The 27,804-nt window shown below is 38.5% G+C and overlaps 2 protein-coding genes across 4 annotated transcripts in view; both read right to left on the reverse strand.

The window, feature by feature from the left end:
* eif4g3a (eukaryotic translation initiation factor 4 gamma, 3a) overlaps positions 1-3,968 on the reverse strand; it is a 58,408-nt gene extending 54,440 nt beyond the window's left edge. For both annotated transcript variants that reach the window (XM_086149968.1, XM_086149967.1), the window contains exon 1: positions 3,382-3,968. In XM_086149968.1, coding sequence (XP_086006094.1) covers positions 3,382-3,545 — 164 coding nt within the window. In that variant the 5' untranslated portion in view covers positions 3,546-3,968. The remainder of the gene's footprint in view (positions 1-3,381) is intronic.
* A 682-nt stretch (positions 3,969-4,650) lies between these two features.
* The window catches only part of ece1 (endothelin converting enzyme 1), a 34,724-nt gene continuing 11,570 nt past the window's right edge, over positions 4,651-27,804 (reverse strand). Inside the window, exons 2-19 of one of the 2 annotated variants that reach the window (XM_086149974.1) lie at positions 22,926-23,012; positions 19,317-19,455; positions 16,995-17,207; positions 16,741-16,865; positions 15,388-15,534; positions 15,038-15,103; positions 13,944-14,132; positions 13,702-13,844; positions 13,453-13,567; positions 10,665-10,775; positions 10,487-10,585; positions 10,242-10,319; positions 10,043-10,146; positions 9,606-9,716; positions 8,415-8,482; positions 8,086-8,276; positions 7,560-7,655; positions 4,651-6,144 (exon numbers count right to left, since the gene is read on the reverse strand). In XM_086149974.1, the coding sequence (XP_086006100.1) occupies positions 5,968-6,144; positions 7,560-7,655; positions 8,086-8,276; positions 8,415-8,482; positions 9,606-9,716; positions 10,043-10,146; positions 10,242-10,319; positions 10,487-10,585; positions 10,665-10,775; positions 13,453-13,567; positions 13,702-13,844; positions 13,944-14,132; positions 15,038-15,103; positions 15,388-15,534; positions 16,741-16,865; positions 16,995-17,207; positions 19,317-19,455; positions 22,926-23,012 (2,259 nt within the window). In that variant the 3' untranslated portion in view covers positions 4,651-5,967. Of the gene's footprint in view, positions 6,145-7,559; positions 7,656-8,085; positions 8,277-8,414; positions 8,483-9,605; positions 9,717-10,042; positions 10,147-10,241; positions 10,320-10,486; positions 10,586-10,664; positions 10,776-13,452; positions 13,568-13,701; positions 13,845-13,943; positions 14,133-15,037; positions 15,104-15,387; positions 15,535-16,740; positions 16,866-16,994; positions 17,208-19,316; positions 19,456-22,925; positions 23,188-27,804 lie in introns of those variants that run through there. The other variant, XM_086149973.1, reaches the window with a different exon arrangement.

Raw genomic sequence — 27,804 nt, forward strand, 5'->3', positions numbered from 1 at the left:
TGGGACTTCAGAACTGTGTAGCTTCCCGGCTGCCAGCATACATTATATATTGGTGTAAAACCCTTAATTATGACTGTGTTGCATGTTAAATTGACCTTCAGCACTATTAAGCCAATAAATGCAAAAGCTGAGAAAGTTTGAGACCAAAAGAGATGTGGTCCATTTCAAAGGAGGATGAAAGTACTGTACTAAGAAAGCTTGGGGGCTGATTGCCCTCGGACATGGAGGATGAAGCCTCATGTTTTCTAAGCTGAGACCAAAGAGGGGTGAGGTGAGTTGTGGGGGGCTGAATGAAATGAGGGAGCGCTGAGGCAGGCTGGGTGACCTGGGCCTTTGTTGGCAGATGGTTGGAAGCGCCACCTTGGCCTCTCACTCTGAATGCTAAGCAGTGCTACCATTGTTTGGCAAATGCAGCAGCAGACGCATGCGCTGGGTGATCCTCTAACAATCAGGAACAGAAACAAACTGCCACCTTCCTGCATCATAGACATAGACACACCTTGCTGATCTTTCAATCTTCAAGAACAGATATCTTGAAATAGAGAATCACCATTCAGAGGAAAGTTGCTTGGACCAGACAGAATGTAACTTGCTCATACATTCTTGACCTTAGAGGTCTGGTGAGAATGAAAGGTCAGACAAATGGAGTAGTTCAGATGGTCTCTATACATGAAACTTGAATGCAGTGCAGGGCTATAGCTTAAAGGCTCCAGAAATGAACAAAAGTTTAAAAAGTTTCAATTAGACCCCCCAAAAGAAAACTTTTTAAAGTTATCTGTTGAGTTTCTCTCGTGACTTTAGTGTCATTATTTCTAAAAATGATTATTGCGCCTAATACAGAAGGATATGTAATACAATAATATATCACATTAATTTCCGATAAAATTCTGCAGTATTCACCAGCACTTCAAGCTACAGGCGCTGAGATTTCTTAACAGTTAACCAGCACTGTAAAGAAAGAAAGAAAGTATAAACTAATATCTGAATTCCTTGGCACTAACACTACTGGAACAAAAGTAAAAACATAAAAGAATGTACACAACGGCACAAATGAAAAAAACTAGGTCAAACAAATGGCATACAGTCCTGTTGACGTCACATTTGAGAAAATAACTTTAGTAGGTCTAAGGTACAATCTGTTTGTGTGCACATATAAAACTGCTCATACATTGTGAGACAGCTTTCAACACAAAATGAGCAAGAAAAAATATTCGTCCACTGAACAAGGACTGAAGTCTACATTCATCAGGCATAGAAAGAATATCAGGGCATTCAAATTTAAATTTATGTACAAATACAATTTGACAACAACTATTTGTCAAACAAATTATGCCGTAATTTATACAAATGTGAAAAATAAGACAAAAAAAATAGAGAAATTGGGATTATGCCTCCTTTTTAGGCAATAATTGTGGATCATTGTTTTGTTTTTTTAAAGTTAACCATTAATTTTTCTGAAAGATTTTGCACCAATGTATTAGAGGGCATGAAATTACCACCACTGAAGTAAGGGATCCTCTTCATGTTTTGGAGGAGAAGAGTTCTATCCCTCAAGTCCAATGTTAGCTACAACACTGAAACTTTCTCTACAGCTTCTGATGGCACAAAACTTTACTGACACCTATCTATGCACCTCATGAGGATATAAAACAATCATAAAACAAACATAATAAACCCAACATCTACAAAGAATCCAGAGCATTTATATTAGTGGAGGAACAACCAAAACATTCTTCAAGAGGCTAAAATATTCAATGGTAATAAAAATCAGACTTGTCATGAGGGGGTAACTGTCCTGTAAGATAAACCAGAGGAGTAACACCAAAACTAACGGTGGCAACCAAAACTTAATGATGCTTAATGATGCTTCCCTTTTATCATGTCATGTCGTGTCATGTCATATGTTGTTCTCATGCATACCTCTTCCTTCTATTGTCATACATTAAGCAATTTCTTGCCGTTCCTAATTGAAAGGTATTTACAACCATACAGCGTAAAATAGGTTAAGTAAATTTACCAGTCTTTTCAGAAGTCTGGAGACAAAACAGGACACTACACAGGTGCTACAAAGGCGCAAATATATACTTGTGTTGAGTTTGATTTACTTATCTTACCAATTCAACTACAGCAACAAAAAGAGCATCATAGCACTCTTTAAAACAAATGGTGGGTCACAAACTTCCATCTGCCATGTCCAACAGCATATTGGCCTACACAGATGTCAGAAACACAAGAAGGGTCGAGATTGTGGGTGGCAGGAAATCAGGTTTAGACATCAACACGCCAAAGCTAAAACCACACAAGACATCTATCTGCAATTGACAGGCAAGACATGTCAACTTAATCCTCTTTCTCACACTACTGCCACCATGCTGTAAATAAAACAGAAGATGACATAACCACAGTGACTCCATTCCACCAAAAGTAGGGTAGTGTTACTGTTCTACCTTAAGGATATTCACAGGTAAAGGCACATTAAAGTGGCAGGTTACACTGCATGGAAGCGAACACTTGCACATCTCTGCACTGGTTCTTACATATATGACGACACATTTCTGAAAAGCAAAGAGTAAAAACTATGATGTTGTAACACGACCAGACACTTCAAATGGTGTTTCTGTACAGATTAACAACTAGATAATAAGAAATCTATGTATCATTAACTGCCATTGCGGTGCAAAGGAACTATCTGTCTTCGTTACTCAGTGAGCTAGCTTTGTACAGGCCATTATCCAAAGAGCACACCGGCCTAATAGCTGACAGGCTTGTCAATGAGCACCGGGGCAGCCGTTCAATCGCTAATGTTGTGTGAAATGGGAAATGATGAGCAATATAGACGCTAACGCTAGCCCCGTTACCAAGCAACAGTTTACCGCCCAGAATATGATACATTTTGCTGCTCTGCGACGCAGATTTGTGCACATGCTACAGCACCTAAGCTAATGCACCTTGCCTGTTAGCCATCAGCGATAACTAAACAAAGCCGGCAACTTAACCGGTGAAGGAAGGCGGATAGCTTGCCAGTGATGTACGCTTTTGGTGTCCTAAATAATGACAGTTCATTCAATTTAACATATCATTTGCATACGGAAACACAGTGCCCCGGCGGTTAAATTGCACATGTCACAGGTAGTAGTTTTGTCGTATCAAGTCGCAAAATCAAAGGGAAAATCTCGTCGGTATTACAAACCCGGCTTGATACGCTAACTTTAGCAGGCTAGCTAATTGTCCCCTCCCCTCCCTGCTCCCACCAAACGAACTCATCATTCCCGCATCCCAGCACCAATAAACCCCGAAATAAATTATAATTACCCATACTTCCGTAGAGAATGAATGTATGAAATCACAAAAATGCCATATTACCATGTTGTCAAAGGATACTGAGTTGGAGCTACAGCGCCAGGCTGAGGGGCTGTTTGGGCTCCCGGCGGCAGAGACCCGGAGGTTAGGGTAGACCGCAGTTGGCCCGACGCAGAGGGGACGCTTCCAGGTCCGCTTACTGCGACGGCGGCGGGTTTGGGGACCACTTTCGGTGGCAAACTCATCGCAAAAAGTCAACAAATAAAAACAATACTCTAATAAATACAGATACAAATGCCTATCTTGCATACATTGACCAGGCGCAGCAGATTCTTGAAGCAGGCCCCAGACCCCTTTAACGAACTGGGATAACGAAGCTCGAATAGCAACGCAAACGTCTTTTTTCATGGAAAGTCGCTGTTCGGATCAGCGGTGCTATTCATGGGGGACGGTGGGAGGTTTCGCCTCCCTCGCCCGTCCGGAACCTCTACGGATCCGGTTCGGTCCTTATCCTGCGAAGTAAATAGTCGCCACGATCTTCAATCTCCCCCGGAGATCTACCTTTTCCTCTCGTCAAGTGTGTTTTGTATCATTTTTTTCCTCACATAGATGAGAGACTTCGCCAACATGGCGTTGCGGCCGCTTCCAGCAGTCCGGGTAGGACAGATGACTCGGCAATTCTCGGCCAATTACGGATCCGCTCGGCTAATCAACCGAGCCCCGATCTCTCTCTCATACATACACACACACAAACACATACACACACACAAACACACACACACAGAAACACACACACACGAGTGTGACAAGTTTCGAAGTTTTATCCGCCCAGATTTGGAAACCGATTTCTTTTTAATCTTTATTGAGTCTTCGTCATGATTGAACTGATTTACGGTGCTGACTATAAAAGAAATGGATGCATAACATTAAACACAACGATTCATATGAAATACACTCAATAGCTATAAGCCCGTGATAGCGATAATATGCATGTAATTATAAATGTTTTCAAATTGTGTATTAAACCGTTTACTCTATGATAGTGACGCTGGAGCAAGAGTGGACTTGTGTGCTGAGGGCACCATCTAGTGTTCGACTTCTGTCTTCGCATCTATAATGTTAGAGACCAAAGTCCTTGATGGAAGAGATTTGATATCCTGTAATTCATAACGTGTGAACAAAAAGGTGAATTTGTGTTGAAAAATGAGAGGCAGACATAAAAAAGTTCACATAAGACGAGGGTTTTTTTTTTTGATGACTGATTTTACTATACAAAATAATTTGTGACAAACCCCTATATTCATAACTCAATGGTGTGTGTGTGGATGAAAATGTTTGGAACTGCCATTCTTTCTTTCTTTCCAAAAATACCAGCACTGCAATGCGGCCGTTTTGTTACAGTGTGAAAATTCCTGTTATTACAAAGGGTGAAGATGTAACAAAGTGCATCTCATAAAATCTGAAGGTACTTGTTCTTTACTGGAATATCTGGTAGTACTTTACTGCTTTGAACTCGACTTCATTATTTGACAGCATTAAATAACACTTTAAATGATACCAATTTAAAAACAAACGGAATCATACTGAGCGTTAACAACACAATGTATTGAAGATCGAACAAGTGGTATTGTCCTTACAACTGTCAGCACACATTCAGGGTCCCATTACAGATGTTTTTGTGTTAACAGATTTTTCTTTTCCTCTGAAGCGTTAAAACTCAATAAATACTTGAATGTTCCTAGATCTCACCATAAATGTCAAATTGTCAATAAAGCAGCAGAAACCATCTGCATCTTCAAAAAGCATCATCAATAATATGCTGCTTACAGACATTTCAGTATTACTCTAATGTCAAATATGGAAATATAACATTCAGGGGACTAGATCAGCAGTTTTTATTTAATGATCTTACTACATTTAGATGCTTGAATTTGTATGGGTAGATATATTTTTACATTGCTGCATATTGTTTTTGTTAAGTTTCTGAAAATATTTAAAACATCAACATCATATTCAAAAGTCATCTAAATAAAGATTTAAAAGTTTGTCCACATTGTATTGTTCTTGTTTTTTTTTTTGTATTATTATTTCTTCAAATTCAAACCCTGCTGCAGTATGAGAAATGTTCAACCCATTTTTGACATATGGCTTTAAAAGTTTTCATACATGGATCAAATTTTCCTTTTTCATCAAGCATAAAAAACAAACAAAAAAAAAAACAATCACCCAGGTTCCTTGTTTACTTTCATAGAAATTGTGACCATAAATAAAATACAACAAAAGTAAACAAGTGCAGATCTGAGCACAGTTAAGAGTTACAATTTACAAAATTACAATGGTTTATCACTTTGACAAACAAGCAACCTTAAAAATTTGGGAGACGTCCCCTTATTTTCAACTGTCTTTTCCAGTGTTCAAAAGCGCATGTTTGGCTAAAATTCACAGCAGTCCTTGTGAAGGAGAACGGAAAACGGCAATCTACCATGTAGAACAGGCACAATTAGTCCTGTTGAGGAGCCTGAAAAGCGTGGAATGGTAAGGCAGTAGAATTTCAGTGGGTCTTGCGTTCCTGATCCGGACAGGCTTCAAGAACATGTCAAGTCATTTCCGCCACTTCCACTTTTCAAATTCGTTCCGGGATTATAAAGAGCGGCAAACATTGACACATTACCATAGGTCACACTTGTGTTTTGGGTTCATCGGAGCATCTGCTTTGCAACCAAAGTGCTTTGAGAATTCATGGGAATTGGAGATGGTTCCAATGACCCTGAATCTTGATGGACTATGAGGATCTGTGATTACGCCTTCGTGTGAGCTTTCAGGAGTCCGGACAGAGCACCATACCTGTGATTGTGGGATGGATGAGTCAAAGGACATGGAGACAAAAAATTAACAATTTCCCCATTTCTGAGATAAATTGTTAAGAGGTGGGTGGGTGTGGTGGCCTCACCTGATCAAGTCACAGAAATCACATAGTAATTATCAAGAGTTTAAATAAAATAAATTAAATATAAATGATCACAAATGCACTACTTTTGCACCCATAATTAGATAAATCTAAACCAAGATACATAAAAAAAGGTATAATTAAGGGAAAATTTTTATCTTTTGAAACATGGTTTGACAAGTTTCTTGTGATTGTCTTTGTTCATGAGTTTCTGGTATCTTTATTTTTGGAGATAGGACCTGATGGGCCTGCTTTGGGCCGCATAACTACCTTAGATTAACCCCCTGAGGAAAAATATTTCTCTCAGCTGAGATTCATTTAGGAGCTTTGTTTAAAGCCTCTTAGGCTGTTTTCTCATCTGTGTGTCTAGACTCAAGCTTCTATTGTAGTTACTGTCATAACCTTCATGTGCTCTTCAGTTACTGTGGTTAAATTAAATGTTACTCACAGTACTTGACAGTATTCAATGTTCTGATTTTTCAAATACTACAACAAAATGACGAAATAACCAGGCAGAAGAGAAAAACTATTTCTCTGAAGTGGCATGTACGGATGGGCCTGTACAGTGTAGCCAAGCAACACTGTACAGGACCATCAGAGAACATTGCTTCTGTAGCTTCCTCTCCTCTTTCCTCACCGTTGCAGAGGCGATGTGACAATAGTAATGCTGCATAGTACCGATGTTTTTCTTTCTTCGTCTTAAAAGTAAACTGCTTTTGTTACTTGATTAAACTGGGTATTGCTAATCTAACAAAAAACCCCGACAGGATAACTATAAAGATGGCACAAACAACAATGGTACAAACGCTCAATATTCTGAGCCTCCAAATAAAGAATAGAAAAGCTATCATTTCTGTTGCTAGGAGACACTCCCTTGAAATTGTGCCTGTTCACATGCTAACATTTTTGCTCAAGATCACATTGGCAGAATAAAGAGAGACTGGCTAAAAAAAGAAAAATGTTGATTGGCACGGAAGAATATCACTGAATTACAAATACTATATCATTATTTAATACAATATTGAATCTATCAAATTACAAATACTATATCAATATGGCATATTTATCAAAAGGATCTTGATGCAATACTGATGTGTAACAAATATAAATATCACCTCTTTATCTGGAGGAAGCAATAACTGCTCATTATCAGGGAAGCAATGATGTACTTAATCCATATAATATGAAGTTAAAAATTCTGCGGGGTATCATTTGAAATAGCCAAAGTTCCCTGTAATCAGTGAGTCCATTGTCGAGAACCACCTCAGTACCAAAACATTTCAATCAAAGAACAAGAATGTCAGATACAAACCTGTGCAAACCCCACAAAAAACAGCTGGTGGTTGGTCATTCCCAGTGCAGGCAGCGTGGCCTCCTCTCCATTCTTATCCAGCCAGTTAACATAAGCCTTCAATGCAACAAATTACTATGTTACACATGAATATATAGCAACAAGCCAGAAACAAAAATGTGTCCTGTGCACTTTTATTTTTCACTGTGCTTAAAAGTGAGCCATGTTTATGGCAATATATAATGCTTATCTCCTCTGCAGGCTTTGACCTTTCAAACATGGAAAGAATGAGTGCAGAGGCTGACACCCATCCCCACCTGTTGTATTTCCAGGCTTCATGGTAAACCTGATGACCCACTGTTTCAAAAACAAATATTGACCCTCTGCTGCCCCAAAGATAAATAGATGCTATGGATCATACATTTAAGCAACTTTAAAAAAAGCCACAATTCCAGTCCTTGTTCATACAAATGAGTACTTCAAATAAACCTAGATGTTCATGTTAATGCATGTTATTGATGGTAGTGTTTGTTAGATGACATCAAACCTTGTAGGCAGCTTTGAGTCCACCATTGTCAGCAATGTTCTCTCCCAGGGTGTGTTTTCCATTCAGAGGTTCCTGGTTAATGCTATAATTGCCATACTGCTCCACCATGCACTGGGTCTGCTTCTTGAAGGCCTCCACAGAAGAATTCTTCCACCAGGAACGCAGGTTACCATCCTTGTCGTACTCCCTCCCTTTGAATCAAATGGTAGTACAACACGCATTTTCCATGACAGGTTACTGAACACATAAAACCCCAACATTCAGATGGTGAAGTTAATCTCCGTCACCTGGCAGGTAATTTTTTTTTCTTTCAAAGTATTTTTTTTTACCTTGGTCATCAAAGGCATGAGTGAGTTCATGTCCCATCACGACTCCAATTCCACCAAAGTTTAGAGCTCTGGAAACCACGAATAACATATACAGACGTTATTACTGTGTCCTAAATGTAACTTTAATATATAACAGCTTTTTGAGATTTACTGGCATGACCAGTCATGGGGGCTATATCACTAAAATGTTAGAGGAGTCATCACCAAATTATTTCTGAACAGCGATTTATTACTAAATGTGGAGCGGGCCAGAGGAAGGTAAATCCGGGTGCAACTTTACTTTACCTAAAACTAATGAAATCTCCATAATGTTCTACTCATCCCAATGCCTAGAGAATTTTTAGCCTACAAAGCCAGGTTTGAGCTGTGTTTGAACAATGTTACAGATGTGTTACCAATTTGAAAAAAATAGTTGGAAAAGCCCATTGACAGAATGGTTCAACAAAAGTTATCGCCCTTTCTTTTCTCCAAATGTGCATGCCCTTTGAGCTACAGAGCTACAAAGGGTATACCTGTCAAAAACAGGGTATGAATGACACCCTCAAGTCAAACTGACATTTTTCAGCTTTTCAAGGCTTGGAATTCTCCAGATGGGTGATTTGTAGAACATTTTATGGGAAAAGCGAAGTATTGTGGACTCAGCCTTTGGTCGACATTGGTTGAATAAGCTTTATAAGAATTATCAATGAACCCTGTGATAAGTGTCTGTCACAGTGACTGTCAAAGAAAACTGTGATAGGGTTTGACATTTTGTTTTTACAGAGTCAAAACATTTCAAAAAAAGAAGCAGGTGAGGACTCTGGAAATGAATCAGTTTACTTTTGGAGCTCTAGAGTAAATTGAGACGGGATGGTAGCATTTTTATGTCAAGTACCCCTACTCTGTACAGATTCAGATCTGTCATATATGTGATATTTGTCATCCATATAAATGAGGGCCAAGATGATGGACAATGAGCAACCTTTCAAAACAGTCATTTGGTTAACCCTTTCTCTGATTTCATGTTTCATGTTTTAACTTAGAAACCAGATATTTATCGAGGGCGTGTGGTGGATTGAATGGACGCAGGGACATCTTTAAATATACTTAGAACAATGAAAGTTATGAAAGTTGTCTGTTTACCTCAAGAGGCTGGACTCCACACATCCCATTAAAAAAAAAAAAAAAAAAAGGACAATGTTGAATACCTACTTGGGCCACAAGCGACTGTAAAAGGGAGTCTGAAGAATTCCGGCAGGCAAAACCATCTCATTCTTAGTTGGGTTATAATATGCATTCACGGTCGGGGGGGTCATGCTCCACCTGCGAAGTACAATGGACAAAGATTCGACACAGTTATCAGACATCAAGGTCACAACAAATACAGCATATTGATTCTTCCAGTCCGCTGCGCCTGACTGTCTGCAGATCATTTTAGAAGTCATGAGAACCAGGCTCTGTCCCCTCCCCTGAAGCCTTATTAGAGACAAGGATCAGTTCAGCAGATAGAAGCCGGTTGCCTGGGAACATTTGTGAATGGCTGTGGTATTCTGCAGAGTCAGCGCAATGACATTTTGTCCTCGTCAGTGACATGGCCTCTTCTGTGATTGGCAGAGCGGTGGTGTGAGGACAACACGCGGCAAACTCACTGATTTCTGTTTGGAGTTTTTCTCAGCTGGTCTGCTGTCACTCTTGCTGAGAAGTTGTAGTACTGCATGACGTTTTGGAAGTAGAGATCTGACACCACCTCGAACTTTAAGGGGACACATCAGAAAACACCGTCAGTCAGTTTGAATGAGATTTACATGACCATAAAACCGAAGCTACATCAATACCACATTTACCTACATCATTGAACACTTTGTCAAGCTTTTCGGCATTCATGATGAACTCCGGATATCCCACCATGTTGTATATCGCATCTGCCTGCAAGGGAGAGAATTTGATGTGAAGATACAATATCACACCAGGTGGCAGTGCTGCATTTCTCAGGAGCTTCATTGCAGGAAACAGGTCAAAAGTTCATGTCTTTTTCTGCAGTAGAAAAAAAGGGGACTTCTTAGAGAGAGAAACAAAAGCCATTTTTCTCTCACCTTTTCTTTTGCTGCCTTTTTTGTTTCAGAGTCCATCCAGCTGACATACTTGAGGCTATCTTCAAACGCCCACTTGATTTCTGTGACCATTTTCTCAGCCTGAAGTGCAGATGAGAAACACGTGAGATGACACACAGCAGGAACGGCTACGGTGACAGTTTTTTTTTTAAATGCTTACAATGGCTTTACTGTCCTCTGCAAAGGTAGCTTTGACAAACATGGCTCCAAGAGCGAAGCCCAGGGCGCTGTCTGTGTCGCTGACACACAACTTCCAGCTCGGTGTACAGCTCTGAGTTGTCAAAAAAAAAACATTAAACTGATTAAAGATTTTCATTTGGCGATAGGAATGAAAGTTTTGCCTTATTTTATTACTCTCTGAATGATTAACCTGGGAGGGAGTTTTATAGCCGTTGCAGTTGAGCAATACATGTAGGTAGGGAAAATACTAGCGATGGTGAAAGTTAGAGTTTCCACTGAAACAATCCGTTCTCGCAACAATAAAACAAAAATTTCCCTTGTCTTTTCCCCTGTGCAGGGAACAAAGTGGAAGTGATACATTTAGCAGCATAAAACGAAACTATAACAGATTAACTGCAGTTACTTGGAAGTTCTGTTATGATGGGCGGTATGTGAAACACCATGAAAGAGCTACTATAGTGAGGGCTGGGAGGAAAAAACAAGGGACAAGCTTTTAGTTATCTTTTCAGGAGGATCTATTTCAGTGTTTTGGTTATTTCCTTTTGTGTACTGAAACACTGTCAGGGACAGTTTCAGTATGACTCCCTCAACCCCATTATGTTCCAATCTTTAACAGTACTTTTTAAAATAAGTTATCAGCTGATTTCTTGTTAATTGCAGTCATATGATTTTCTATTTCCCAGACATGGATTTCTTTTGACTCACTTTTCAGGACCTTTCTTGTATCTTATTTTTCCCCAATTCATTTTTGGGTATTCATCAACACATTTAGAGTCAATGTCTGTTTGTGGTCATTTTTTTGAGGGGGTGGGGGGAATCAATCAATAAATAATCATTCCATTCCTTAATTCTTTCAACTTCATGGCAGTATCTTTCTTATTTTCTGATTTCAAAAAGTATTTAAAAAAAAACTTCATGTTAATTTTCTTGTAATTTATTGTTAATTTTAAATAAAAGTTTGACACAACCCAGACATTATAAAACCTGAGGTCCACTTTACTAAGATTTGACTGATCTTAACAAGTATTTGGCACACAAGAGGAAATAATATGATTATATATTTGAAAATGCTGTTATGTTCATCAGGCCGTTGGCATTTTGTGGATAATGTTATGAATATGTTTTCCTTTTTCCATCATATTGCCTCTCAATAAACAACAAAAACTTATCTGCCTTAAAATATTGAACTGAGGAGAAAAATATAGTTTCCTGTGTAAAAGTATAGTGATTTTTTACTATCTTAAATCTTAAATTAAATTTTTATTGGCATCTCATCAGTTATATTCAAATGTCAGCTCAACTTGTACTTATGATGTGGTAGAGATTGTTACCATTACTACCATATAGCTTGTTCCGTTTTCTTTGGATGGATATACAGATAGATAAATAAATAAATAAAATCACAAACCAAGTTCCTCTATTGACAACTATGATTCATGATATTTAAAGCTGTCCAGGGTCTATGCTCAAATAAGGATTGAGACAGAGAGACAGCAGCTAGGTTACTGATTCTCAAGATTTGACTGTTCATCGTTCTATGAGTCCAATTCTCTAATGAGTCCAATTCTCAGAGGTCCAAAATTGCCCAATTAATTAGTGAAGGTTTTTGTGTTACGTCCAAGATCAAATGTGGAAATTTCATTCAGCAGTAACTTCATTTTCTCTCTTACAGTAATGTTATAATATAAATGGTCCAAACACTTGAATGGAAAAAAAATAACTTACAAAGTTGTGTATGGTATGGTCAGGTGAAGGAAAGAACAGATGGAGTTGTGGATACAAGGATAAAGAAGAACAAGGTCATGGGGGAGGAAATGAGGAGTGTCCCGAACGACAGACTACAAGCGGTAAACTAGTGCACATAGGAGCAGATGGAAAAAGAGACACAGCTGCACTCCTACGTAAAACAGAGACACAGAGAAAAAGTTTGGGTTTGTTATTACAGCCTGACCCCAATGGAAAACAAGGGGAACAGGATCTTCCTCAGATAAGGTCTGGGGTTGCAGGAGACTGCGGTAATTACACACGTAACGAGTCAAAATACATTGAAAGGACCATGCCAGATTTTAGGGAAATCCGTTTGTTTGCCATGAACCCTATACTGAGTGGAGATGGATGTACCCCTCCTGTGGGAGTACATTATGGAGGCTCCCACACTGTCTGAACAGTAAGCTTAGCACCGTGAACTGGAGCCAAACTAAAAAAAAAAAAAAATGTAATTAAATACACATTCTAGAAACTCCAAAACGCTCTCATGGAGCTCCTAAGGCACATTAGGAAACCATGTTATGACGCAAGAACAAGTGTTTAAAAAATGAATAGAAAAAAAAGAAAGACAAAAAAAAAAACCTCAGATCTTATGAGGGAAAAAATTCACCAGAACTACACTTTAATAAACTAAGCACTATGAAGAGAAAACAGAGAACAGCATGCTACTAAATTATAGTAATTAAATTAAAATATTACGAAAATAATGAAATTATGACCCAATGCTGTTAAGGTTTTTAATATTCGGTTTCCTACCTTTTGGTCCCAACATCAGGAACCATGACAAACAAGTGAATTTCTCAAAGTCTGTAAACCCCTTAAACTGAGTGATAGTAGAGTTAAACATAAATTTGAAATAACATTTGGCAGTAACTCAAAACAATGTACATTGATGGGGTGTTAATTTGGCGTTTTGCCTTTTTCAAATTTTTGTACCGCCTGGGTCTATGTTTTAATCCATGCCATGGATTATGATGACAGAAAAGGGTTTGATCACTCACCTTCTTGGTTCCATACATGACCTCGAGGAAGCGCTGCTCAGCATCCTGAAACCTCTTGTCCAGTATGGAGACCATTTTCCTCACAACCTTCATTATCATGTAGTTGTTGAGGAGACTGGAAGTCAACATTAAAAACATGAATCTCCCTTTTAACTTAATTTGTGTGACTGCAAAATTTCAGATCAGTGCTTACTACATTCAAAAAGAATGGGGGGGGGGGGGGGGGGGATCCACTTTGAGGTATCTGACCTTTTGTTTGTGTTTGTTATGAGGTCAGAAACCTTCTCGAGGTATTCTTTGGCGTAAACCACCACAGGCTCTGACTCCGTGAGCTCCACAGGCGCAAACTCTTCCGCCAGATACTGCATCCAGTCCACTGCCGGTGCCAAAGTCTGAAAAACATAGATATACATGGATGTTACATTTTCTTTACAGGCCAGAAGCAAAAAAGTAGAAATGCTGTGCAGAGGAAAATATGTTCTGGCACTCACTGAAAGGTCTTTGGCCTCCATCTTATGGTAGATTAATTCCTCGTCCCTTCTCTCCTCCTGAGGGACTGTAATGTTGGCCAGTGCGGTTTCAAAGTCCACAATCTCCTCCATCAGAGAGCGAGAAGTCTCCTCTGAGCCCCCAAGAAGAACCCCTAACTCCACCAGGAAGTTGAGGTATGCTGTCAGATACTGCAAAGTCCAAGGAGGCAAAATTAGGAGTGTGTTTGTACACGATTAAATTCAATTAGGAGAATAGTAATCCTATACTGTGCAAATAAAAGATCTTTTACCTGGGGCAAAATCCTAGCCTTTTAATATTTCTTGTTTGTTTCAAATGAGCCTTTGGTGGTTTAAAACTCAAAAATAATTGGTTTATGAAAGTATCTTGGTTGTCTGAACTTAGTGTTTTTCAAGACTGAAAAGGCAGTCTTTTTCCTTCATTTTTCCACATATGAATTAGAAAGTGTGAATAAAAACTTCAAAGATTTATATTTCAATGTAAGTAAAGCTGTTTTTCGAGTCTCTCCCAGCTGGAAACACCCATGGCAAGATACTGATATCGTTTAAGTATAATCCTAATACCAACCAGATGTAGATACTGATGCTGGGGTTGTTTTTGAATTTGGCTTCATTACTAAAAATTTCCAGTGTTCTAAATGCCGGAAAGTCCCTTCACTGCTGCATTTCAATGCTTTGGTTGATATTTTGTTTGTTCACATTTAGGCTCTGACATTAAACTAATTTTAATTTTCAACTAAAATTTATATTAAGAAAAATAAAATCACATCTCTCCAACTGGTACAGCTGGTTATTACAAATCTAATAAACAGCATCATGTGTTGGAATAAAATTTACCAAAAACATTAAAATCCTGCTCACACACACATGGAACTTTTTGAATGGTGAGCAATTGTAAGTCAGTACATTTTAGTGTCATTGTTTCTGTACAAAATCTTATCAGATTTTGAGTCTTTCGATTCCAAATGTCTGCATCCCCTCTGAAATGCCTGTATCTGCCAGATTGTACTTCTTTTTAACTGTGCTTTATCACTTGTGTGAAGTCAGACTAATTCTGTGAACATTTTCCGCATTACCTTTTCATTTGCGGTTTTGTTGAGGTAGTAATCCCGTGAAGGTAGCCCCAGGCTGGACTGATCCACCTACAGGGAAAAGACACATCCTGTGACTTTCAACATCATCCCCTTTTCTCATCACTGCTGACTGGAACAGGAAGCCCGTCTGCAAGTGTGATCTGTTACTGAAAAGCCACAACTAAGACATGAATGGACTCTCATGGGACACAAAGTTCTTTGTGATAAGGACTGCTAGAGTAACAACAGAGATCAAATTTGTCACCTGAACCTGAAGTGAACCACTTCCTATTAGAATGACACGTTTAAGATCAATAATTGTGATTTTTCCACATAGATAAAGCCCCACTCACTTGAATTATGTTACTGGAGGAGTTTTTGGAGTCAGTGCTGACAAACACTGTGAAGAAAGGGGAGGTGCGATAGCTTGCCGACACGGTACGTAGCACTTCCTGGAAGTTGTCTTTGTCCCAGGGGCCGTCCAGGGCCCATCCTCCGATCTGTAAGAGTTGTTGTTTAGGGTAAACTGAATCTAGTTGTTGATGAAAGATAGGTTGTTGATGAAACCGAAACAGAGAAGGACTGAGATCCTGTTCATAGCATTTACATGTTTCAACTATGAATAGAAGACAGCCATTTGTCATATAACATTAGCTGTTACTGATAAAGCTGATCAATTCAACTAGCTGGTCCACAATTTGAGTCACTTCGGATGGCCAGAGACCAAAATTTTATGGCACATACCAGCCTGATTTCAATATCCCAAAGAAATGCAAATTATTTGAAATTAACATTGACATCAAGTATCGAGCAGTTTACAAACTTAAGCAACACTTGAACAAACAGATTGAAATCAATTTAATTGATAAATGATAAGCATAATGCTAAATGCGATGTGACAACTCTTACTATGTTTAGTGCCCATATAATTGTACCATTTTCATGCAGTGTATATGCATGAGAATATATTCATGCTTCTTTTCCTTTCGATTGTTTCTTTTCACAAGACATCTGCATCCATATAATCCTCTCCTCTGCATCCTCTTCTCTCACCCTAGCTATCAACATGTCCTCTTTCATTCTGTTCATAAATCTTCTTCCTCGCCTCTTGCCTGGCAGTTGCAGCCTCAGCATTCTTCTACCTTAATATCCACTAAAACCCATATATTGATTTGCAATTGTCGGTATTAGCATCTGCCTACCCCAAACATCTGGAAAATTCTAAACTTTACATGACATGCACTGCAAACGCCACGCTGGGATCTGATCCCAGAACCATACAGCCACATTCTTTAAATGAGTTCAACCCAAATGCAACCTGAGCACTAAAGTTTTGCACTCATTCAGTCTCCTGTAACTCAATATTATTATTGCTTTATGAAAAATTTTCAAAGTTCATATAAAAAAATATACGTTTGCTTGAAACACCAAAAGAACAGATCCTGTTGCCAACACCCACCGGTGTGAAACAACAATGGAATTGATTTTTGCCAACATAAACTATATACATGTGCATTCACTTACAGCCTTTGATTCTGAGCCCTTAACCAACAGCCACTTGAGATTCATGTGTGAGTATGTTCCAATGCCAGGAATGAAGTGATGTACACGGAGCTCCTCCGACGGTTTTAATGCAAGGTTTGAACAAGGACCAAGATGAAGACTGTGTTTGACATCTGTCCGCTTTATACCTGTGTTTAGCATACCTGTGTGATGAGCTCCTGTAATGGCTTTGCTCCCAATTCCTCAATTTTGGCCTCATTCATGCAGGCCTGGTAGTAACGCTGGGCCTTTTCCTCCGCTTTACTAAGACCTTTCATTGTTGTGTTCTCTGCAAGAATGAAAAGCAGCACTTGAATGAAAAACCAACTCCTTATCACCGTAAGATGAGTTGAAATTAGCCAAGCACAACTTTGCCAGGGATAAGGGTAGCTAAGGAAACTAGAACAAGAGCCCTTACCGAGTAAATGCTTCATTACGACCATGTTGTGCTCCCAAAGTTTGCTGAAGGGGCCCCAGCGGGATTTTCCTTCAGGTAAGGGATTGTTCTTCACCCAACCCCCACAGGCAAAGTTGTAGAAGTCATGGCAAGGGTCTACAGAGCGGTCTAGGGCTCCGATGATGGTGCTGGCCACAGTAATGCATGGCTCAGTCAGACACATTCCCGGGTTAACTGCAGGAGACAAGAGCATACTTTAACCTAACCTTCAGGATAGATCACCAAAATATTTCTGAAGCACACATTGAATGATCTGAAAACATCTCCTGGCAAGACCTCAAAATGCACATGTGGCTGAGCAGAACATATTCATAGGAGGTAGAAGCCTTGATATGTATCTTGAAGTCAGCAGTCAGAAATGGCAAGTACTTGGTGCAATGTTAGCGCAGTGAGGCAGTATAGTACAACAAACACGTTCACATTGAGAAATAAACAAAATTCAATAAACACATAAGCCCTTCGGCATTAGGAAACTCAACAGTTTTTCTTCTGGCTGATTTGTCTCAGGCAATACTGTCCAGCCCAACATGTATTTACGCTTTTAAAATCTTTATCAATGTCCACTGCTCCCCCTTTTTTATTTCAAGTAGACAAATAGAATGAGGGAGTAAGAATAACATTTGAAGCAACAGTGATTGTTCTCATCCTAGGTGGAGACAACATCATGGGTTACCTCTAATTGCAAACCGATAGAGGTGAATGCTTAAGATTTTTTTAAGTGTATTCAGCTATTCTGGTGGCTACTCAAGTGGCATAGTTTCTTTTTTGTTTTATATTTTGAGAAAGTTCACGCAGCTCACTGCTCAGAAACACAGAGCATATCTAAAAATTCACAGTTGGAAAATATTTGTTATAAGGTATATTATTTTTAGTTTAGCCTGACCTGCACAAAGAATCCACAATAATTGGAGCGCAGATTTTTCACTGTTCTGTTTTCTGGACTCCTTCAAGAGGAGTTTTTTTTCCCCACGGAGTAGTATGTTTGGAATAGCTACAGTTCTCACTGTAACTTGTCAGTGGTAAACAGCAAAAATCCAGGGGACAGTGGGCTTGCATGCTTGAGCACTTCAAGGACTTTCACTGTGGAGCCATATAAGGTAAGAGACAGCGATGGAGACAAAGTCAGGAGCAGTGAAAGGTTTAGGACTCCAAGGAGAATTCATCCTTGTTCCTTTTATTATTTCAAAGTGTGATCTGACATGCAGTTCTGAATGGGAGGAAGTGGCATTACGTTTCCCATGGTCAATTTGAGGAAACCAACACAGATGAGAAGCCTCCTGGATGATGGTAAATCCACAAGCATTTTTCTGAAATGAATAAGCTCGTGGGAGAGGTTTTGAATTGTTTTAGGTGGCTTAGCTTAAGGCGTGGCTTTAGTACCAAAAAAATAAACAACACATTCTGTGGTTAATGCTGCAGCCAAGGCACATGCTTTTAATTAGACACATATACAATAAAAATGTTTAGTTTTTCTTGCCGCAGAATTTCATTAAATGGCATATCCTGTAAGATGGGTCTTTTTTTGAAAACTCTTTACATCCAATTGAATCAACAATTAAGTCAACATTACTTTTATTAACTGACATTAGTGAGCAAGTAAGGACACAAATACATAAATCAAATGGGCCCCTGCCATCATGTGGAGTGGTTAAGCTCCATTTTAAATTGAATTGCTGCGAGTAAGACTGCATTCCTTCAGGGGCCCCTGAATAAACGATTTGATACAGTATAATAAATATAATTTCAATGAATGGCTATTTTTATAAAACTAATTATAAGGTCCAGTAAAATAATTTTCCTGACTGGAACACACACACAGTAAAACTATTTGCCCATGATCCTCTAACACCTGAAGTGAATTCAGTGAGAATGGAGATAATTTTTTCTAGTTTTTTTTTTTTTTTGAGTTAAATGAAAAAGAATGATCTGTAACTGGATCAATCAGGGAAAAACCCTGTAACATGTGTGTACATGTGCGTGTGCTTACACAGAAACACATGGGTAAAAAGTTTGACCTCCTTTGATTCATAGGGTTATATATATCAATATATGACTTTCTGTTTAGCCAATTTATCACTTGAGTGGCTTCAAGTGTATCAAAAGCATATCATTAAAAAAATAAAATAAAAAGGTGAAAAATAAAAAAACAAACATTAAAATAATCAAAGAAAGAACTGTAACTGAGCTCAGATTTTAGACATGGTAAGATCAGTCTATGTTACACAGACAGCTGCTTCCGGTCACTGTGTGACACTGTGGTTCAAAATGAAGTTTCCCCCTCACCCTGTTTGTAGAAGACACCATTTATGACGAGGGATATGAACAAGCCTGCAGACACAATGCACACTAAAATCAGCAGCCTCTTCTCTCTCTGCGTCCTCTCTGGCCAACATGTGGAACCACGGCCTTGCAAAAACGTCACCTGCATGCACACAAAACACACAAAAAGCCTTGAAGTGCTTGATTTATACACATATATAAATCGATATCATAAAAATGCACATGTAAAAGTTTGCATTCAACTGCTGTCTGCAGCCGCTGCTTCTGAGAGAAACAGCTATCTGAAAGCTATATGTACAAGAAATGTTTTTCTTGTTATTAAAATGTTATTTTTCTTATATATTATGTGTGTCATGTTTCCTTAATTCTTATTTCAGCAGACAATAGAATTACTATTTTGTTGTGTGGAAGCTGAGAATGGTATATGCTCTGTTATTTGCGAGTCAGTTTGCTCAGAACGCAATTGAGCTGAAGAAAATAGCAAACTGGGTATCTGTTGGTGAATTTCTTTTTGGAGCCCTTCTTAACTCGGTCTTGGAGAAACCTGTAGCAAGGTTCATTTTTTCCACCATACTTGGGGAAAAAAAAACCAGAATTAAAACTTGATTTGAAGCACATTTGATGAGTCCAGATTAGCTTTGACATGTATCTTTTCATGCAACTATAGAGAAGATGATCTGAAAGGTTGATACTCCTGGATAGCTAACAGCGCACTGTGGCAGGGATCATTTGAATTGTTCTCAGCTGCACATCTATAAAATGTCTGTACGGAAAATTTGCAAAGAGGCCTTTATCAGTAATAAACTTACAATGGAAAATATATGAAAGTGCAATCTTTAAGTCAATTTGTTCAGGCATTGGCAAGATTTCAGGGAGAAGCACCAGAGAAGAAAGTTCATCTGAGGCCCTGGATAAGCACCTCCTGAAAGGCATTAAAATGATTCATGCTGCAGATCCAAGTCCAATACACACAGACTGTGCACTTTTTCAATGCAGACAATGCTTCAGAAGAGCTGCACAGGGAATTTATTTCCTATATGTGATTCCATGAGCCTCTCACAAATCTTTCACAGAATACAGCAGAACTATTTGAGCATGCCCTCAGTAGATAAACGCCCTTCTACTCACCTCACATTCATCCAATAGAAATCATCTACCTTGAAGTGTAAAAAGCATTCAGTCCATGCCTGCTGAGCCAAGAGTTCAACAGTCAAACCAATGAAGCCAAATCGAATTCCTAAGCCACAACAGATTCCTAATTCCAGGACCTCAGCAGTGAGTTTGGACCTACAAAGTATTTTAACTTGATCCGTGAGAGCCCAGCAATTGAGTATTTTGACTTTCCGTCTGCAGACAGCAAATACAATAAATGTAGATGTATAAATATGATTTTTTGTCATAAGTACAGTAATTCTAGCTAAATGAAGTATCTATGCACTGAGAGCCCATTTTGACTTCTTTCTTTTCAGAACTGTAATAAAATACTTTGTACAGTTCACAAGAGAATACTTGATGCATTTATGGATTCCATTTTTTATGTCTAGTGCAGGGATTGTTAACCCTTAACTGATGGAGATCCCTTAACTGGGATTAGTGCAATGTGCAGACGTACCTTGTTATTGCGTATTTAATACCAAACTTTTCAAATATATTCATGCTTTTTTATCCGGCCCGCCAAACTTTTTTTTTTTTTTAATATTTTAACAAGTATTTTTGATCAATATTTAATTTAGAATTTTTTTTCCTTTTGTTTAATTTTGTATGGATGATTACTTCAAAATTAATGTCGGTGCATTATTATGATCATTACTGATTTCAAAGTTGAAATAAAATGCCCAAAAATTTAAATATTTAAATTGTAATTTTCATTTTGTTCAATTTACATGATACCTAGGTGGCCCGCGTGTAAAAAACTAAATAAGAAATGTGTCCCGCCAGCCAAAATAATTGCCCAACTCTGGTCTAAGGGATGGCGTGACGCTGAAGAATGAACACCATATTATCACTCATTATTATAAAAAATGATCACGTTGTGGGTCATCCACTGCAAAAAGACAGACAGCTCTGTAACAAACCAAAGACTCAAAAGTGTTTCAAGGTCTGTAAAGCACCAACCAAACACAAACTGACTTGCAAGTGACGGAACATGTCCTGTAAACCGTTAAAACAAGAATAACAACAATTACTGTATGAGTAAGATAATTATTCTCATGTCAATTCGAAAGATACTTAAAAACTTCCTTGACTTCATGCTCCACATCCCTGTTCTCTGGTCTTGAATTTAATCATGAATTTAGCTGTGAAGAAATATGAGGACCATCAAGTTACTTTCTGCATGCCAAGCCTTGCAGGTCAAAGTCAACCATCTGTTTAGCAGGCTGGCCTCTGGAATGTATTATGGAGGCTTGTAGAAATTTGGGCAACCAAAGAATCATGTTTGTCTCAAGAAGAGGCGCAAGACACGATGTTACACTTCCTCACCGATGTATTCGGCACACCTCAATAAAACTAACACATTAAAACGTACAACCCCTCAAAAAAATCCTCCCTTTAAGGGATTATAAATTCAGATTTTATTGAATGTATTCGGTAGAAGTGTTGATTTGATTGCGCGATCATTTGGACGTGGTTTCAACTCAATTACAGGACTGACAAAGAAGTCCTTTTGGTGCATCCTGGTGAAGTTCAACAGCATCTCAAAATATAGGTCCCCAACACTACCATCATAATCAATCAATACATCTTCAGCGGATAATCCGTAAAACATTGAAACTGTAGCCCCTGTACAAAGGATCTCTTGAACAGGTTTGCACTACACTGTTCTATGTTCATATCATTGTTGTACTCGTTAGCAGATGGAAAGGATACAATTATGAGTGGACAAATTTTTTGGTGACACTATGATTTAACAGAAAAAAATGCTTGATAAAGCAGCAGCAGGTACATTTGTATTTCATGGTTTTTATAGTATTCGACAAAAAAAAATAAACAGTGTGCCACTGGCATGATGTGGAGTTGAATGTCCATTTAAATGTCTGCAGTGGTTTCAGAAGTGTAAAATTAGACAAACGTGATATCGCACCACAGATCTGCCACTGGACATTTAAGTAGTTTACAGTTAAAAAATATCTTTAAAGATGATATGAACCTAGTTGTCTTCTTTCAGTGTAAATAATTTATTCTATTGGTCTTTTGCAATTGTTAGGCTATGGTTTTAGTCGTTTTTAATTTCTTTGCCAATTTACTCTATACCAATTTACCAACGAATTTCCGATTTACTCATGGAAGAGTTATTAGCAACCAGCCCCCCCAAACCAGTGTGCCGCTTTTTAGATATCGAAACTTATGTATCAGAATTCTCATTCTTTCATATGACAGAAGGTCAATAAACACTATAAATAGATATCTTGGCCAACCACATAACTAATCAGTTAACTAAGTAACCATTGCAAAGATATTCCAAAGACAGCCTTTCAAGAAATCCACACATGTTCACCGACAGCTGAAGATGTTTAGATTTTGATGATTTCCATTCAGGATAAAGCCACAGAGGACATGTACTTTCTTACTGACTTACAAAAGCTACATTTTATTTTCACCAGTGTTACATACCTGCATAGGTGCTGATGGGTAGATATCATCGCCAGTGGAGTCCACAAGGTCCTCTTCATCCAGCGTGGCTCTCTTATATGATGACATCTGAAAAGTCAAATGCAGAAAAGACTCTCTCAGTGCTTCCATGCTCCTTTCAGCCCCCAAACTCTGTGTGTGTGACGGGTGCTCCTCAGCAGCTATGGTTTGAGATTTCACGGAAGGGTTTCCCTCTCAAATCCATTGGGGCAAATCTGGTCTGTCTGGTTGGAGCTCTCTGTCCCTCAGCTGGCAATCAAAGTTTGTGTCAGTTTTCTCCTTCCACTGCCACTTTTAAGGTCCCCTCCACCACAACAGCCCCCATGGCGTCTGAGAGACACCCCCTGTGGCAAAACGTAACAACAACCAATAAAAGCCTCCTCCTAAAAAGCCTTGCAAGTTCTCCTTGTGGGTCCTCCTCTCACACTCGTTTACCTCCTCGTAGCTCTTCCTGGGTAATAGTTTTTCAGAACTTCCTCCCCAGGCCAGTCTATACAAACATGGCACGAGAGAAGAGAAGACGGAACTAGAGAAAAACAGGAAGGAGCACTGACTGGGGCTGTGTGATTGTAAGTGTGTGAGCTTGTGGGTGTGTGTGTGTATGTGCACATTCCCCAATAGATTTGGGCAGAGAACCTCACAGTTGTAGGTCACACCCAGTGTCTTTTCTATAGGACATGATACAGCTAGGGGAGGAGCCTAGAATATCCATTCTCCTCCCCCCACACAACTTGATAGCCGTTACCTGATAGGCATGACAGTGAATGCGTCTCCTGTTTACTGGGTCAGTGAGACATGAGTTTTACTGAGCTGAGACTGTTCTCCTTGTCTCTCTTCTTGTCAGATATGAGCAAAACTGTTGAAAAATGACGTAAATCAAAGCATTTTGAAGATTTATGATTGATAAGAAACTTTTGCTAGATAAGTTCCATTATGATATAAATGTAATATAAATGTTTTTGCATTTCATTGAGAATTTACCCCAGTGACAGATATAGACGTCTGTTTTTTTGTATTGTTAAAAAACACATTTCCCTAATTTCCGCTGGCTGTAACTGGCATCAATCAAGAGTGTTTATAAATAAAGATATAAAACCTTTTTAAGATGACTTTTAATGTTTGTTTGTCCATCTATTGGGGAGTTCAGTTATACCACATATATTTATTCAAAAGCATGTCCTTTATTACACATTTTATATTTCACATATACATACAATATTAAGCACATGATTATTTTGACCATATCATCATTTAATCCATAATTTCCAACTCCAAGGTGTATATGTAATCACTGCTTGGTGATTGCCCTAATACTTATATACTTTTTTGGTATGAATTTCATTTTTTTATATAAAATCTATAAAAAAGACATGGTTCATATAAAATGCCTTCATTGTTCCCTCTGAGCTTCTGTTTGTATATAGGCAAAACAAACAAACAAAAAAAAAAACACCTTTTGGTTATTTTTGTCTTCAGAATTTTCAGTATGTTCAACATTCAGTTTAACTTAAATCACCTGAATATGTATTTAAGAATCCACAACATGAAGGCAGCTACAGTGTGTGCACAATTATCAGGCAAGTGATTATTTTGACCCTATCATCAGTTTATCCATAATTTCCAACTCCAAGATGTGTAAACTTGACTGCTTATTGGATTTAACGCATATCAGATGATGTGAATTTGTGTAACAAGGGACGGTGTCGCCTAATGACACTCTATATCCTGGTGTGCCTAATTATTAGGTAGATTATTCTCGTCAGGAAAAATTGACAAAAAAAAAAAAGGGATTTAACTGACAGAAAAGTCAAAAATTGTAAAAAAAAGTCTTTCAGAGGGATGCAGCACTCTTGAAATATCTAAGCTTTTGGGGTGTGATCACAGAACCATCAGGGTCACAAGAAACATGTTGAGAAGAAAAGATGCAAATTAACCACTTAAGATTTTAGAAGAGTCAAACATGAAGCTACCAGGAACCCATTATCCTCCAGTGCTGCCATATTCCAAAACTGCAACCTAACTAGTGTCAAGAAGTATGAGGTGTTCAGTTCTCAGAGACATGGCCAAGGTAAGAAAGGCTGAAACCCAACCACCTTTGAACAGGACACATAAGTTGAAACCAAGATATATCTTAAGACAAATTTTTCAAAGGTTTTGTGGACTGATGAGATGAGAGTGAATCTTGATGGACCAGAAGGATGGGTCTGTGCTTGGATCAGTTACGGATAAAACCCTTCACTTCGGCTAAGACGGCAGCAAGGTGGAGGTACTGGTATGGGCAGGTATTACGAAAGATGAGCTAGTTGGACCTTTTCGGGTTGAAAACTGACTCAAAATCAACTCTCAGACCTACTGCCAATTTTTAGACACCTTCTTCAAGCTGTGGTACATGAAAAAGTCTGCATCTTTCAAGAAGACTGATTTTTATGCAAGACAACGCACCATCACATACATCAAAGTACTGCACTGTGTGGCTGACCTGTAAAGGCCTTAAAGATAAAACACAGACATGTGACCCGTCTTCACCTGACCTAAACCCTATTGAGAACTTCTGGGCCCTTCTTAAGCAGGAAATTTACAGTGAAGGTAAACAGTACACCTTTCTGAACAGTGTCTGGGAGGCTGTGGTTGCGGCTTCACAAATGTTGATTCTGACCAGATCAAGGAACTGAATCCGTGATGGAAGGCTTGTGACTTATTGAAAAGAAGGGTGGCTATATTGGTCACGGAGGTTTTTTTTTTTTTTTTGAAATTTCAAAAATGTTTATTTGTAAATTGTTTATTCTCACTTTGACAGGTGCTAATAAACAAGTGAGATGGGAAAATCTTTGTTTTTCGTTTAGTTACACAATGCTACACACTAATGGTTGTCTAATGGTGTATGTACAAAGCCAAAACTTAACTTTTACTAAAATGTTCAGGTTTGAGGGTTTAACATTTTGCATTGACCAAGATAACTGTAGTTGTAAAATAACAAAATTAATCCTCAAAAATACAACTTGCCTAAAATGTGTACAGTGGGGCAAAAAAGCATTTGGTAAGCCACCAATTGTGCAGGTTCTCTGTAGGTACACTTCGACTATGAGAGACAAAATGGGGGTGGGGGATCCAGAAAATCGATGATTTCTAAAGAATTTATTCGCAATTTTTGGTGGAAAATAAGTATTTGGTCAATAACAAAAGTAAGCCACAATACTTTGTTATATAACCTTTGTTGGCAATGACAGAGGTCAAATATTTTCTGTAAGTCTTTCAATTCCCCCTTAAGATTTTCTATGGGGTTGAGATCTAGAGACTGGCTAGGCCACTCCAGAACCTTGAACTACTTCTTACAAAGCAACTCCTTCATTGCCCGGGAAGTGTGTTTCCTAAAAGATCCAGCCATGATTAATCTTCAATGCCCTTCCTAATGGAAGGTTTTCACTAAAAATCTCACGATACATGGCCCCATTGATTCTTTCCTTTACATGGATCCGTCGTCCTCGTCCCTTTGCAGAAAAACAGCCCAAAAGCACGTTTCCACCCCGTCAGTAGGTATGGTGTTATTTGGCTGCAAATATCCACCCATTTTGTAATAATTGCTCCCACAGTTGATTTCTTCACACCAAGCTGCCTATCTATTGCAGATTCAGTCTTCTCAGCCTGGTGCAGGTCTACAATTGTGTTTCTGGTGTCCTTTGACAGTGCTTTGGTCTTGGCCATAGTGGAGTTTAGAGTGTGACTGTTTGTTTGATTGTTTGTTTGTAGGACTTTTAATGAATTAATTTGTACATTCCTTGGTAAAATAAGTATTTGATCACCTACAAACAAACAATATGAGTTCCTGGATTCTTTCCTCGCATTCTGTCATCTTAAGTGGGAGAACTTGCACAATTGATGGCTGACTAAATACTTTTTTTCCCACTGTATACACACACACACACTCAAATATATATATATATATATATATATATATATATATATATATATACATACATACAAACATAAACACATATATACATAAATCCACGCGCACGCGCGCACACACACACACACACACACACACTTGGCAGACGCTTTTATTTGACAACCAAATAATTATAACACATTGAGGAAAACGAAGATGACCATTTATAAATATTTATAGCTCAATCTCATGAGCCAGATGCTCCCTGTTGCTGATTATATCATCCACACTCTTTTATAAATAAACTTCTAGTTACATTTAGTAAACATTAACCCTTTAGAGGCACAATCATGAACCAAGTGTCAGCGGCGCATATGCCTGACACCTGCTGCCACTGACCAACAGCTGTGATGTATTCAAGGCTTCTGATGTTTGCTTCCAATGTTTATTTCGTCCTGTACAATAGAAAACTTAAGTGAAGATACCTCTGGTAGACCATATCTGTGCCGTTTCTGTGAAACGTGACATCATCATTCTGGCCCAGAGCTTTGATTATTTATCTTGTACGGTTGTACAAACAAACTTTCAGTATTCAATGTACTAAATACTGAAGGCTGTGATAAAAGCTGTAACTTTTTTTTCTTAAAAAAAGGAAATATTGTCAGCCCCTGACATATAGGTATCAAATGATTAAGATGGGGTTGTGAACATCATTATTTTCATTTCATTGCTTGCCTGCAAATGGGACTAAGAACAGCTACAGGAAAGTAGCACTGTGCAGATAAAACGTGAAGCGAGGTAAACCCTGCCTGCATCTGTTTGTTTTATGTAGTGAGTGACAGGTTGGCAATGTTAAGCAATGGTTAAGGGAGGAGTATTTAACACTGCCAGCTAGTGTGTAAAATGGCAACTGCAGCAAAAATACTGGGGACAGCCCATCGTTCCTCTCCTCAATATTGAAAAGGTTAAGTACAG

The sequence above is a fragment of the Fistularia commersonii genome, chromosome 7 (genome assembly GCF_037954325.1).
Source record: "Fistularia commersonii isolate RoL2024-O1a breed Wild chromosome 7, RoL_Fcom_v1.0, whole genome shotgun sequence".
NCBI classification, from domain to species: domain Eukaryota; kingdom Metazoa; phylum Chordata; class Actinopteri; order Syngnathiformes; family Fistulariidae; genus Fistularia; species Fistularia commersonii.